This window comes from Peromyscus leucopus, chromosome 2 (assembly GCF_004664715.2).
Source record: "Peromyscus leucopus breed LL Stock chromosome 2, UCI_PerLeu_2.1, whole genome shotgun sequence".
Taxonomy (NCBI): domain Eukaryota; kingdom Metazoa; phylum Chordata; class Mammalia; order Rodentia; family Cricetidae; genus Peromyscus; species Peromyscus leucopus.
In genome coordinates this window covers 59,527,568-59,541,523 of record NC_051064.1, presented here as the reverse complement: position 1 = coordinate 59,541,523, position 13,956 = coordinate 59,527,568, and the positions used below count along the sequence as shown (strand labels likewise).

Sequence of the window (13,956 nt, the reverse complement as noted above, 5' to 3'; positions counted from 1 at the left end):
CAGGTATCAGTTTGTATGGATGAGAATTGGTTTCCCTGTCACAGCCACTGTATTTATTCTCTTTCATTATTAAGGAGAGACATAACATTTTTTGTAGAGCTCAGTCCAACATGGAGTTCATGTCCATATCCACATTCCGATTCTTAGGCTTTCAGCTTCTCTGGGTGTTGACTCAGTGCTTTAGTACTAAATGGAAGCTTAGTACTAAATGGAAGATGTTCTGGTTTAGAACATTGTTTAATGTGATTCTATTGAGCCTTTGAGAACAGAAAGGCCCCTGAGTTTGAACAAGAAATTTGACATACCAAGATGCTTTTTCTCATTTTCTCAGATATTCTAACATAGATGAGCCTGTGACTAAATGAACCTACAATTTTCCTGTTGGCTTCCAGGTATTAGAAAATCCACTTCCTTTTGTGGAGCCAGAATGACTGCCTTCAGTGAAACATACATAGGGAAAAAAACTACAAAATTCTTAAAATAAAATATAGACATGAAACAAAATAGACATGTTTTAACTTTGCCATTTATTTTAATATTTAACCTTTACCATAGCTAGATACAGTTTTGGGCTGTTCTTAACTGCTTTAATCTTGCCCCCCAAGTCTTCAAATTCTAAGCCCAATTTAGGCCATAAGCCTGCCTTTATTGCTCATGTGTTGGCTTGTAAGTTTGCAGGGAAGCGCAAATGGCCATGGCTGTGGGAGCTTATGCAACTCTGTGGGTCAGATTCTTGGACAAGTTCTGGTGTTTCCTTTTCTCACTCTAGTATAGTCTCTTCTTGCATTTGTATTAGATGGCAAACCAGTGCATATAGAAAAGAAGCTCGTGTGGAGGGTGTCTCATTACTGTTGAGTTTCTGTTGTTACAAGTACTCAGACTCAAGGACAACACCACATGGCTAGTGCTAGTGTTCTTTCTGTTCTCTTTTTGTACCTGCCTTTTCTGACAGTGAGAAACGGGGCTCTTTTAGATGTACTTCATTTTTTTTTTTTTTTTTTTGGTTTTTTTTGAGACAGGGTTTCTCTGTGTAGCTTTGCGCCTTTTCCTGGAACTCACTTGGTAGCCCAGGCTGGCCTCGAACTCACAGAGATCTGCCTGCCTCTGCCTCCCGAGTGCTGGGACTAAAGGCATGCACCACCACCGCCCGGCTGTACTTCATATATTTACTTGATTGTTTCTTCTGTATGCCTAACTGTTTGGACTCTGGCTTTTGGGGGCAGGCAGTCTGTCTGTATTCATGGATGACCCGCTCTGGCCTACACCAGCTTTCCTGCCAGAGCTTACGCAGAGAGACCCTACGTTTAGTGGCTTTAAAGCAAATTGTTTTGAAGGGAAGAGATGAAGTGAGCTCCTTGATTATTATAGAGTGGTTTTCAGAATGAGAGTTACCTTTTGTTATTAGCAAGATTTACCACCCTTTTAAAGTAGAAGCAGGGAGATGGCATTGAAAATATGAGCGTTTTTCCTGTCAGTAAAAAAAATTTCTATTAAAAACCTTTGGATAATATCAGTCTGTAAGAAAATTTATAGGGAACTATTGATTTGATTTTCTAATCTCAAAAGTTTATAAATAATGCCAATGAGGTTTTAGGCCCTATTCTCTGCATAAAGAAACAAAAACCACATATACACCAAACTCAGAAGGATATCTTCTCTCCCAATCCCCAACCCCATGTTGACAGTTTTTTGAATTTAGCTTAATCAGTCTCTTCCTAGGGAGAGACGACTCTTCCCACCAGTCATGTCCCTCCATGCAGTGTTACACATCTTACACATCTGGTAATGCACCCCATCAGATTCTGGAGTTTGTTTGGAGACCAGTGTCTAGGAAGGACTTGACTTCCTCTTTTCTTTAGAACTTAGAACATTTTAAAATGATAGGGATTCAATTTTCATTAGATTTCTCTTCCTTTTACCTTGGTGGAATGGTAGGCCACTATTATAATTAAAAATGATCAGGACACACCTCGAGAAGCTCCATCACTATCCCTAATTTACAAATGGAAATCCAGAATGCTCAGAAAATTTGTAAATAAATCCCAACATGACATCAGCAAGTTTGGGGTTTGGAGTACTGAAGATTTCAGACTTTGGAATTATGAATGCTTAACTGGTAAAGTTTATGACATTCTAAAATCCAGAAAATTCCTAATGTTAAAAACACTGCCTCAAGTATTTTGGAGAAACGATATTTAATCTGTACTGGTATTCCCTGGATTGTAAGTATTTTTCTGTGGTGTGCATTTTCTCCTAAGTGACTAGAAGGCTTTTGTCAGCCCTTTAACCAAGTCCTTTGGGCCTTTCTGTTGTAGCAGTTAATAGAACTACAGTCTTCATCTTCCTAAGATGTTTGGAAGGTGTGGGAATTTCTGTAGCTGCTTAGTAGATGTCATGCTGGAAAGTGAGCCTGTGTGTGAGGGCTCATTGTTTGATCCTTGACATTTGTCTCTTCAAAGTCAAGTTTTTGTTACCTGTTTGCTATTACTATGTAAAGTTGGTTAAAAAACTGTGTTGAGGGGTTGGGGATTTAGCTTCCTAGGTTTGGTCCTCAGCTCCAGAAAAAAACCAAAACCAAAAACAAAAACAACTGTGTTGAGCCAGGTGGTGGTGGCAGAGGCTCACCCCTTTAATCCCAACACTGGGGAGGCAGAGGCAGGTGGATCTCTGTGAGTTCGAGGCCAGCCTGGGCTACAGAGCGAGATCCAGGAAAGGCTCCAAAGCTACACAGTGAAACCCTGTCTCGAAAAACAAAAAACAAAACAAAACAAATCAAAACAAACCCACTGTGTTGCACTTTTTGTTTTAAATTCTTTTTTTTTTTTTTTTTTTTTTTCCCTGATTAAAGGCGTGCACCACCACCGCCCGGCTCTTTTTTTTTTCTTTTTTTCTGATTGTTGTTTTAAATTCTTAAATGCCATAATGAGGTTCCTGTTTTTCTCCTTTTCTGACAGGCAGTTTGTCACAGTTTATTGGTTATTCCTGCCCGAAGCCAGAGCTTTGACATCATGCAAAGTGCCATCAGTAAGCATTTGGTAAATATCTTTAGTTTTGTGGGGTTTCTTTTAAGTAAAACATTAATTTACCTGGCCTCTCATGGCCTGATGTGGTAAGGACTTTTGCTGGCTGTTAATTATGTGACTGGAGATGGCATTGGGTGCGAGTGGAGGGTGGAATGCATTCTTTTCCTAAGACCTTGTTTTCTGTGTTTGTGAAATGGGGGACCTTACATTAAACTCCCAGTCGCTTCTGATTACTGTCAGTGAGTGTGTTTGGGACCCAGTAGACAGATGGTTTGTGGTTCAAAGTAGGGCCGTTACCAGACCCAGTCATTGGAAGCAGTGGGCTGAGCTTGGAGCCTGACTTGCCTTCTAACCGTTGGCATTACATTCACGTTGGTATGCCTTCACAAGGGCTTGTAATTCCCTCTAACGTTTACGTTTTGACTTTGGGATGTTTAGGATGTGTTTTACTTAAGAGAAAGGCCTCTTAAAATGTATTTTCTGTGGGGTCGCTTCTTTGGTTAATCTTACAGTCACGTCCATAGCCCTTTTCCTCCTGTAGAACGAAGTTTCCTTGACTTGGAAGAGAATGCACTGCACTTCCAAGTGCCCTTCTTGCTGTCAGACTTCAACTCTTGTTCTCTTATTGTCCAAGATGCCTACCTTTTTTTTTTTTTTTTTTTTTTTTTTTTCCCACCAATCCCAGAGGTTTTTGCTTTTCTGGGCCCACATTTGTTGTTATGGGAAAGGGTAAACATCCCAGCCAATCTTGGTTTCCATTTTGAGATTGCCCTTTGAAGGAGGTTCCTAATGATTACTCAGCAGTTTGCTGATCTCTATACAGTTAACAGCTTGTATTCAGCCTTACTGAGAGTGTGCCCCTGGGGTCCAGAGGAATGAGCATACCATAATATGGTTTGCTCCAGGTTTCTTTCCAGTGAGCAGTTGAATATTAATATAATATCTCTTACTGATTCCTGTAGATGCATTTTCCTTATTTGCATCTAACTGGGTAAATAAAGGTCAGAAGAAGACTAAATGTAAAAAGGACTCTGCATTAATTCCATAGAGTAGAAGGTGGGAACAAGTGAACAGTCTTCTAGTTTGAATGGTTTTAGAAATAACTGTGTGATTGTTAGTATGGAGATTTTCTGACCAGTGAATGCCTAGTAGAATGCTTGTGTGTATGAATTCCTGAGCCCTGCTTTCACTTCTCAGCACCACACACACAAAAGGTTATCTCTTCATGTGAAGTCATTTTCATTGGGAATTAAATTCTCAGAGGAAAATTGGGGCTTAAACTGCTGTAGGTAGCTGAGCCATGTGAATACTGAGCTGGAGCACCAACCACCCCACCCAAACCCCAACCCATTTAACAGGCTTTGCTTTATTTTGGGGAAGGGCTTTTGTGAAGAGGTAATTCATCTCTCTTTTCTCCACTCAGGTTGGGTTGACTGTAATTCCTGACAGCACAGCTGGCTGTATATTTGGAGTGATGTGTAAACTCCTGGATCATACGTGTGTAGTTAGTGACTCTCTCCTGCCATTCCTGGCTTCTTGTTGCTACAGCCTTCTTTATTTTCTGCTTACTCTAGAGAAAGGGGAAGCGGAACATATGAAAAAGAGGTAATGTTTTTTGATTTTTCAACTTGAATCTTTTCTTTCTCTTTCTCTTCTCCCTAAATAAGAGTGAAGGAGAATTAGATTTTAGGACTAATGTAAACAAATTTCCGTGGGCTAGTATCAGCTCCAGCAGCTTTTTCTTTGGTCTCTCATGAACCTTTTTAGTGTTGTAGCAAGAATTCTAAGGTTCTTTTAATTTTCCATTAAGCTACAAATTTGAAAAGTCAGATGGTATTACAAAGTTTCCCAATAGCTTTCTTTTATGAACACTACTATAGGTCTACCAAAGCAAAAAAAAAAAAATTCTACTCTGAAGACAGTGAAGTGTGAGTACAAATGTTTGTGGTTTTTTTAGGCTTCATTAGAGCTAGCCAGAGTAGAATTTTAAATTCTTTGATTTAAGAAGTATTCTAAAATGCTAGTGATTTGTTTAGAATTTTAATTCCTATGTGATATTTAAGCTAGAACTTACAGGTAGTTTGGAGATTCTACTGTAGATTTAAAAGTGTTTTCATGTTTTAATTTTATTGATACACTGTTGCATGAATTCTAAATTGTCTTATAATAAAAACCCAGATATTGGGGTTTATACTGAAAGATCAGAGGAAACAAGCCACAGCCACTTTTCACCTTGTCAATTCCTCAGCCAATCCTGTCTCTAAGGATCCTCTGACTGAATGCCCTTGAGTCCTCAGCGGAAAGGTTCTCTAGTTCCTGTCTCCTCACGCCTTATATGCCTTTCTCCGGCCAGCCATTTCACTTCCTATCTCAACCTTCCTAGTGCTGGGATTAATGGTGTGTATGTTTTCCAAATACTGGGGTTAAAGGTGTGTGCCACCACCGCCTGTCTGTTTCTCTCCTAGACTGGATCATTCTCATGTAGCCCAATGTGACTTTGAACTCATAGATCCAAATGGATCTCTGCTTCCTGAGTGCTAGGGTTAAAGGTGTGTGCCACTACTGCTGACCTCTATGTTTAATTCCGTGGTTGGCTCTGTCCTCTGATCTTTAGGCAAACTTTATTCTTAGATTACAAATATCACCACAGTACACCTGTTGAAATCAGGTGAGAAACTGACGGGTGAGCAAATTGGAAAAAAAAATAAAAGTTATATTTTACCTGCTGTCAATGTTTTGATATGTGTATTTTCTAGTCTTTTTTTGAACTTTATTGTTTGTTCTGGTGTGTGTGTGTGTGTGTGTGTGTGTGTGTGTGTGTGTGAGAGAGAGAGAGAGAGAGAGAGAGAGAGAGAGAGAGACTGAGACTGAGACTGTCTTGCTGGCCTGAATCTAGAATCTTGACTAAGTCCCACAAGTGCTTGTACTATATAGGCGTGCACTATGCTCTGGCCCTCTTTTCTTTGAGCTTTTAAATGTTCTGAAACTGTAGCATGCATGCTGGCTATATAAATTTCATGGCTTAAAACAGTAATTACAAACTGAGCTGAGCTATCAATGTAATGAATTCCCGATATACGTATAGACCCATACCACCAGCACACAACACACACTGGAATTCTTGTTCTCTTCTGTTTGTATCTCAGTCACTGTAGTGTTGATCGGCATCCTGGCTTTTTAAGTGGATGGTTCTGTGTATATTTGTAAATAGTATTATTTCTGTTCTTCATATTTGTGAACTTGATAAGAATTATCTTGTTCATATTTTTTGTTTGTTTTGGGTGTCAGTATTATCTGTGATTCATTTGTGTTGATTTAGTTCTATTTTACTCACTATTTCTTTGCACTAAGGCAAGAGTCAGCAAAGTTCTTTAATGGGTTAGGTAGTAAACAGTTCAGGTTTTCAGAACCATAAGCTCTCTGCCTTAGGTTCTCAACACTAGTGTATAGAGTGAAAGCAGCAGAATAAAATAGACAAATGTAGCCCTTTTCAGTAGAACATGGCTTACAAATACAGGCTGTGCTCTGGAGTTGACCTGCTGTGCAGTTACTTCGGTCCATAGTATTGTGTTCTGTGAGTATGCCAGAGCTTGTCCATTATACTATTTATACTTATTTTACGATTTTTCCATTGAGGACACAATTTTTTTTTTTTACTGGGTATTTCACTATAATATCATAAAACTGATGCATAGTGAATATAGAGTTGATGTTATCTGAGGGTTTTGTTTTGTTTGTTTGTTTGTTTTCTTTGGAGCTGAGGATCAAACCCAGGGCCTTTGCAAGCGCTCTACCACTGAGCTAAGTAAACCCCCAACCCCTATCTGAGGTTTTATAACATCTCTCCTTAGGACTTTTTACTGCTATTTGTTATTTTCTGTCACTTGAAATATAAGCCCCTTTTATTAAACAATCTGAAGTTCCAGAGACCTTTGGAGCTTTTCAATAAGGAACATCTTTGATCATGTGACTAGACTGGACAAAGTCTAACACTGGTTTTCCCTCTTAAAAGCACCTCTTTGTTTGTTTTTACAAGTCTCTCTTCGTGCCCTGGCTGGCCTAGAACTGGCCATATAGGCCAGGCTGGCCTCAGACTCAGAGATCTTTGATTTCACAGATGTTAGCTGAAAAGTCGGGCTTGACCAGGTCCAGATCACAATGTGCCACTGAGCCCTGAAGATGCTCTTCTTTTGTTTTCTTGGTCCTTTGTTACTAATGAAAATCTGCTGCTGACCTAACCACTTGGTTTGTAGGTAGAAGTCTAAGTCTTTATTTTCTTTTTAAAGAACGGTTGTATTGTAAATCAGGATGTGTTTCGCCATAGCATAGGTTTGATACTCTACTTGGAGACTCGGGATTTTTTTTTTCCCTTCATTCTGGGGACTCATTAGTTATTGTATTACTTTCTCCCCTTGTTTCTTGGTTTTTCTAAAAATTCCATTTAAGGATAGGGAGCTGTTTATTCCTTTTTTGTCTCTTAATATCTTCCAATCTAATTCTTTTGAGTTAACTCTCTCATTGAGCATTGACTTGAGCAGGTTTTGCTTGTTTTGTTTTTCTCCTGTTTTGACATTCCTGTTTGTGGTTGCTGGTGTTACTTAAGAGTTCCTGTCAGTTTATTCATTGTCCTTTCTTCCAGGGCAGAAATTTTCACATGGAGTCTGAAAATTGGCTTTTACAGGACTGAGCAAATTCTGTGTCTTGGGTTGTATACGTTTTTTCTCAGTGTGTATATTTTGGGAGTTTATGGAGAGCTCCCTATAGGGTAGTTTCACATTTTCCTTTTCCTTGTTTCCTACCTTATATATAGAGTTCAGTTCAGATTACTTGCCCCCCACACCTAGGGTTTGAAGCATTTGTTCTAACACCATTAGTATAAAGTGAGGAGCCATGTGCTACAAATGCTCTAGCCAGTGAGGATTGTTATAGAGGGTAATGGAACTGAAAGATGATCATCGCCTAGTGGCCTTGTAGCCATCGTAATATTGTATACTTTACTCATATGTTTGTGGTGGTGCTGGTGTAGACAGACCTACTGCGTTGCTAGTTGTACAGAAGTATAGCATAAGCCAGGCATGGGATGCATAACTACAATCCCAGCACCACTGTCAAATAATCCAAGGGCTAGGTATTAAAAATCTATCAAGAACCTAAGCAGCTTCCTCTTGTCTTTTTCACCTGAGTTTTTATAGTGTTTATGCCTTTGCCTCATTAAGCTATTCAGGAGCTTGAGTTTTTCCTCCTTCTGAGAAAGGTATTGTTAGTCGGGTTCTATGTCAGTACGTGGGCTAGTTAAAGACCTTGACCTGTTGGTTTAAAACAGATTCACTGTGTACTTCACACACACACAGGTCCTTTAGGAGAAGTCCAAGGGGATGATCATGGTCAAAGAGCTCAGAAGGTTGGAGCCGTTAGCTGCACAGCCCCGGGGATTGACCTCACCAGGGCAGCGAGGGACTGAGGAATGACAGGCACATGTAGAGAAAAGCGGCACCGTTAGGCAGAGCAAGATTGCTACAAGTTTGAGGCCAGCCTGGCTTAGTGAGTTTTGGGGCATAGTGACACTCAAACATTAAAACCAAATAGAATGTCAAAATATGACATGTATAATTATGTGTAATACCTAATACTTCATACTGTGTGCTTACTGCATCTCTTGATTATATTATGAAGCTATGCACTTTGGACCTCATATGGTGAGATCATCCAACAATACCTTTCTCAGAATGCGTTTGCACTCTGTACCCAAGGAAGGCTTTGCCATCCCTCTGAGCCTCACCTGGGGAAGGCTTTGCCAGTTCCATGGAACTGAGGCTTTGTGGTTCTTGATATGTCAGTGCCCAGACTACACATTCATTCACTCAGGATTGCTCCCAAAAGTTCCTGTACTCACCATCCAGATGGAGCTTGTGTCATTGGAGTACACCCACAGATCGTATTTATCATAAACCTGTTTAGCGCCTACTCATGTCTCACCTTTTGTGACCTAGTGTTGGAATAATGGTCCCATTATTGGTTATTTTCTGAAGTTTACTTGGGGTTTTGGTGAACATGTTTTTTTCTCTGGAAATAGGCCCTTTGTTCTGTAATCCTGATCAGACCCTGGAAGTTTGATGAATGTATTTCTTTTCTTTCTTGGGCATTGTATGGTCATTGATTAGTGGCCAGTGTTAGGTGATGGTTGTGCATATGTAGATCAAGCTCTGTTCTATATATAATCACTGGTTTCCAGGGTGTCTGGTTTCAAGCCCAGGAAAATGCTGTTTACCAGACTTTCTAGCAGCTAACTCTTAGTTGCTTTTCCTTACATAGTTCTGATGAAACCTAGTTCTTACTAGTCATTGTTTATGGTATTTAATTTGAAGCTTGTTTATTAGTTTTGTTTATTGAGGTAGGATCTGTGTAGTTCATGCTATCCTTGACCTCATTATATAGCCTAGGCTGGGCTCAAGCTCAATGACATTTCTGCTCAACTCCTAAAAGCTGGAATTACAGGCACTGATCTATCACACCAGGCAGGAAACATTGTTTCTTGAAAGTCCATTTCAGTTTTGGGTAATATGAAAAGGACATTTTCTCTTGTGTGTTGGCTCACGGACTCATTTTTCTTTCTGTTACTATAGGGACAAGCTGTGGGGTGTTTGTGTCTCCATCCTGGCCCTCCTGCCTCGAGTCCTCAGGTTGATGCTGCAGAGTCTGCGGGTGAACAGAGCTTCTCCTGAGGAGCTGCCTATTGTGGGCCAGCTGCTCCGCCTGCTGCTTCAGCATGTTCCCCTCAGGACGCACATGCTGACCAATGCCATCCTCGTGCAGCAGATCATCAAGAATATCACGGTCGGCAGCCCAGAGCCTAGTGCTTTGTCCTTTGTAGGGGGTGGGAGCCAGGGTGCTGCTGTTCAGAGTGAGGGTCCTGTGTGTCCCAGCTGACTCGGGGTTCACCAGCAACGAGAAGTTCAGGTGGAGAGTTAGGCACTAGAAGCACAGCTACCAGGATTGTGAGACACTTTAATGAGTAACTTTGATGGCAGATCAGCTTCTCAATTTCTCTATAGTCAGGCTTCTTTTTCTGTCTGTTAAGGTAGGAGTAATGTAGAGGTTTTGGTGACTGTTAAGTGAGAATATTCAAGTAATCTGTTTAGTGTACCTGACATTTATTAAGTGCTACCCAAATGTTTGATATCATTAAGGAAAAAAGTGTTTTTTAAGCTCAGGGACCGTCTCATTAAAGTTTGAGAACAAGTGTTCAGGCAAGCTGTAAATCCTGGCAGCTCTGTGGAGGAAGGGAAGAAAGTCATGCCCTTTTAGTTAAGGGTCCGAGAAGGCTGGCAGATTCAGCTTTGAAACACACATGGCAGAGGGGGGCAGGCTGTCGTAAAGTGTCAGAATGGGTGAGAAGGCGCATCGTGTCATGGGGACATACCCAGGCTTTGGCCAGCCAGGACCAGAGAGAAAGGACAGTGAGAGAGGAAGAGGAGAAAGTTGAAGGCCTCACTGCTGCCCCTGCACCTGGCTGTCGGGAGGGTGGGTAGTTGTGTTCTCTAGGGCTCCCTTAGTATTTTGGCGGAGGGAGTGAAAGATGCTGTGCACAGGGATTTAGGGCTGATTCGTTGAAGGGTACTGTACTGCAGTGTCACTGCTTTTATAAGCATGTTAGTAGGTACTTGCTTTGACTTTCTAAGTCTTTGTAGAAGCAGTGGACAGTGCGGCAGTGGGATAATTCAGAACAGTAGAAGGGAAGAAAAGTCAATTACTTGGATTAGATGATCAGCCTACCTCCATGAAAGAAAGACTGTTAGTTGGCCCTGTAGGACTAATCTATTGACATTAGTGAAAAAAATCATGACAACTGAGGCCAAGGGAAGGGCTAGGGCAGGGATGGCTAGCCATAAACATTTGTGTTAGTCTCCAGCATGTCCAGAAGGGGACGGATCTAGTAAGAACTTATTACATTTAAGGGCACATACTGGTTTTCTTGTTACACTGACCAAATAACAGATCCAATTTAAAAGAAAGACTTTGACAGTTCAAGTGGGCGTGGTCTATTATCATGGAGTAAACACTGTGGCTGGGGTGTGTCTTTGGCAGTGGAAGTTTGCTGGGAGGGTTTATGTGGGAGCTCACAAAGGTTTCCTAGTGAGATCCGAGCTTGCTTTACACAGCAGGGCTGCCTTAGGGGATGGCTTGATCACATGCGAGGTTACCAGGTGTTTGGGATGGTCTACACTTGGCTGTGCTGGGGGAGGTCTTTTGCTCCACCCCTTGGCATTCCTTTAAGAGCCTTTTACCAGAGACCGAAGAGGCTGGTGGGTTTTGACCCAGGCCCTCCCAAGATTATCCTGTGTTTCTCTCTATTTCTATCTAAATATTTATCTCATCTCCCTGCTCAAGAGAACCCTGGGGTAAAATGGGGGGGGGCTGGCCCCCCACAGGTTTACATCTCAGTAGGTCAGGAAGTAGAGAGCTTGGGACAGAAGTAGGCTCAGAGTACAAGTTCTTAGCTGCCAAAAGAGCAATGCCACTTCATAATTTCAATCTATCTAGGACATAAAGAGGAATATTCACCAGCTGCAGCAACACCCAGTAGTTGATTGTTTGTATTTAAAGAAGACTTCCTCTGGTTTATAGATGGGAGGATGCTTTTACATACGCCATGAAAAATGTGTTCAGGTAGTACAGTTCTCAGTTTAAGTAACCTTTTGTTTTTCTTTGCAGACTTTGAAGAGTGGCAGTGTTCAGGAGCAGTGGCTTACAGACTTACATTACTGCTTCAGCATGTATATCAGTGGCCATCCCCAGGGGCCAAGTATATTGAATGCATTGTATTGAAAAAGCACCATGGTACCTCCTGTTTGAAATTGTTCATGCACATCCATTTTATTTTGAAGAAAGACTGATGTAACAGATGTTTGTCATTAAAGCTAAACTTTTAAAGAAGTTGTGCATGAGCTACCTTTGTACTGAAGTGGGAACAGAAAGCCAAGAATTCTTAGCGTTCTCACATTGTTGGCCTGGAAAAGCACGTTTGAATTTCCTAAGAGCTAAATGTTTACAGTACATAGAATGATCTATGGTGCCTTCATTCACTTACTGACAAATTAGCTGAATCTTTGTGATCCCATCTAGGTAAACCTGTTTTCATAATTTTGAATATAATTTACTAAACCAAAAGTCAGGGTAATTAAATGAGGTAAACCCTTGCTTCCTGTCCTGTAGTGTTAGCACAGGAGTGGCCGGATGTCATCTGTGCCTCTGTGAAAGCCCATAACCACTTAGACTTCATTACGTGTTCTTAGAGAGCTAGAATGTGGGTTACTTTCCCAAAGAAGTTGCAGTTGGGGAAGACTGCTTACTTCAGCGGTTGGTCCGAAGATGCAAAGTGGAAGAGAAGAGTGCTTTGGCTCGTGTGCTGTGAACCCTGTCTTGCTGGTTTCTTGATGCTGTGATGTTCTTGGTGCCACTCAGCAGTGAAGCCCCAGTCAGAGAGAGTGAGCACGTGCCTGCAGCTTGTAGCCTTCCAGGGCCAGTTTGGAAACTGAAAACTAAGGAATCAACAGAGAGTACTTCCAGTCTTCTGGGCAGTTTCTAAACACAAACACTAGGCCATGATTTTGATGTACGATTTAAAGTGTATTGTGGTGTTTGTCACACGTTCTAGGAAGTAAGGAGCTGAAGGTAGCGGTGGCGGCACAAGTTTCCATCTCACTTGAGGTTCTCTGGAGTAAAAAACGAGGCCAGTTAGCTGTCAGAAATCCCAAGCAGCAGCTTCTTAGTGCAGGCATTGTTAGTCCCACTGATTATCATCAGTTCTTACTTCCAGCCACATTGACTGAAGTGAGGCACACAGCTAGGCAGTCCTTTCTGTGTACGCCAGGAGGAAACATTTGACTTGCTACCTCATATTCCAGTTAATAAGGCTTTAGGTCCGTCAGTGAAGCTTTCTCATGAGAAGAGACAGTTGATAGCAGAACTCCACACTGGGTCTGCTTTTTCCCCGGGGTCAAAGCTTTGGCTTGCTTTTTGATTGACCTGCTGGTTGCAGATTGTAAGAAAACTTCTTTGATCTTCCACTGTTGTCAAGATGTATAGACTGCAAACTGTTTACTGTTAAAAGCAAAGGGATATTTATATAATTAGTCTTAATGAAGAGAGGAGTTCTTTGTGCTAAGGAAAAAGGATTTGGGATGGGACTGTTCCTGGTGTCCAGGAAAAAGTGATGAGTCTAGATGGAGACAAGTTCTTCCTCACCTCACTGATGTGGGTATCTCTTTAAAGCAGGAAGTGGACTGGGTCGTAAGTGGAAGCTAGATCTTGAATGGGTGAGACATGCTATTACCCCAATCCTTTGCATGCCTTTCACATGGCTCTCATTTATACACGTTTGAATTATTCTTATGCCACATACTTTGTAAGTCTACCAGGAAAAAATAAGGTTTGTTTGTTGGAAGAGTTTGAAGGGATGACAGATAGGGATCTTAGACACTTTTTTTTCTTTTGAGGCCCTCAGTATATAGTCTAGGCTAGCTTTGAACTCATAACCCTCCTGCCTCAATCTCCTAATAATTGATATTACAGGCACTATAATGCCTGGCTGTCAAAATCTACTTCTTGAGCCCTAGACCTTGGAATAATATTACGATGGGACAGAAAACATTAATTTTATACAAGTGACAGACCACAAAAATAGCAGTAAGGAAAACCTTGCTGAAGACGTTGCTGTATTTTACTCATAACTTGATGTGGAAGATAAAAATAATGTGGGCAGTTTGGGAAAAGGAACATAGGTTAGTTTCCCTGATTTTAAATGACTGCTTTTGGAATATGGGCACCGTTATCTTGAAGTAAGTTGCCATCTGCATTCCCTTCCAAAGGTGGAGGAATAGATGGGTTTCCTATAGAGGTGCCATCATTACCAGTAACCACATGAGCCATGGTC

At 41.2% G+C, this 13,956-nt stretch overlaps 2 protein-coding genes across 4 annotated transcripts in view; one reads left to right on the top strand and one right to left on the bottom strand.

The window, feature by feature from the left end:
• The window catches only part of Tex10 (testis expressed 10), a 44,333-nt gene extending 32,376 nt beyond the window's left edge, over nucleotides 1–11,957 (top strand). For 2 of the 3 annotated variants that reach the window (XM_037202597.1, XM_028882765.2), the window contains exons 12-15: nucleotides 2,955–3,035; nucleotides 4,447–4,628; nucleotides 9,647–9,857; nucleotides 11,736–11,957. In XM_037202597.1, coding sequence (XP_037058492.1) covers nucleotides 2,955–3,035; nucleotides 4,447–4,628; nucleotides 9,647–9,857; nucleotides 11,736–11,849 — 588 coding nt within the window. In that variant the 3' untranslated portion in view covers nucleotides 11,850–11,957. The remainder of the gene's footprint in view (nucleotides 1–2,954; nucleotides 3,036–4,446; nucleotides 4,629–9,646; nucleotides 9,858–11,735) is intronic. The other variant, XR_005090829.1, reaches the window with a different exon arrangement.
• Nucleotides 11,872–13,956, bottom strand: part of Invs (inversin) — a 166,929-nt gene continuing 164,844 nt past the window's right edge. The window contains 1 exon segment of the mRNA XM_028882764.2: nucleotides 11,872–13,124. Within this exon segment, the coding sequence (XP_028738597.1) occupies nucleotides 13,021–13,124 (104 nt within the window). The 3' untranslated portion in view covers nucleotides 11,872–13,020.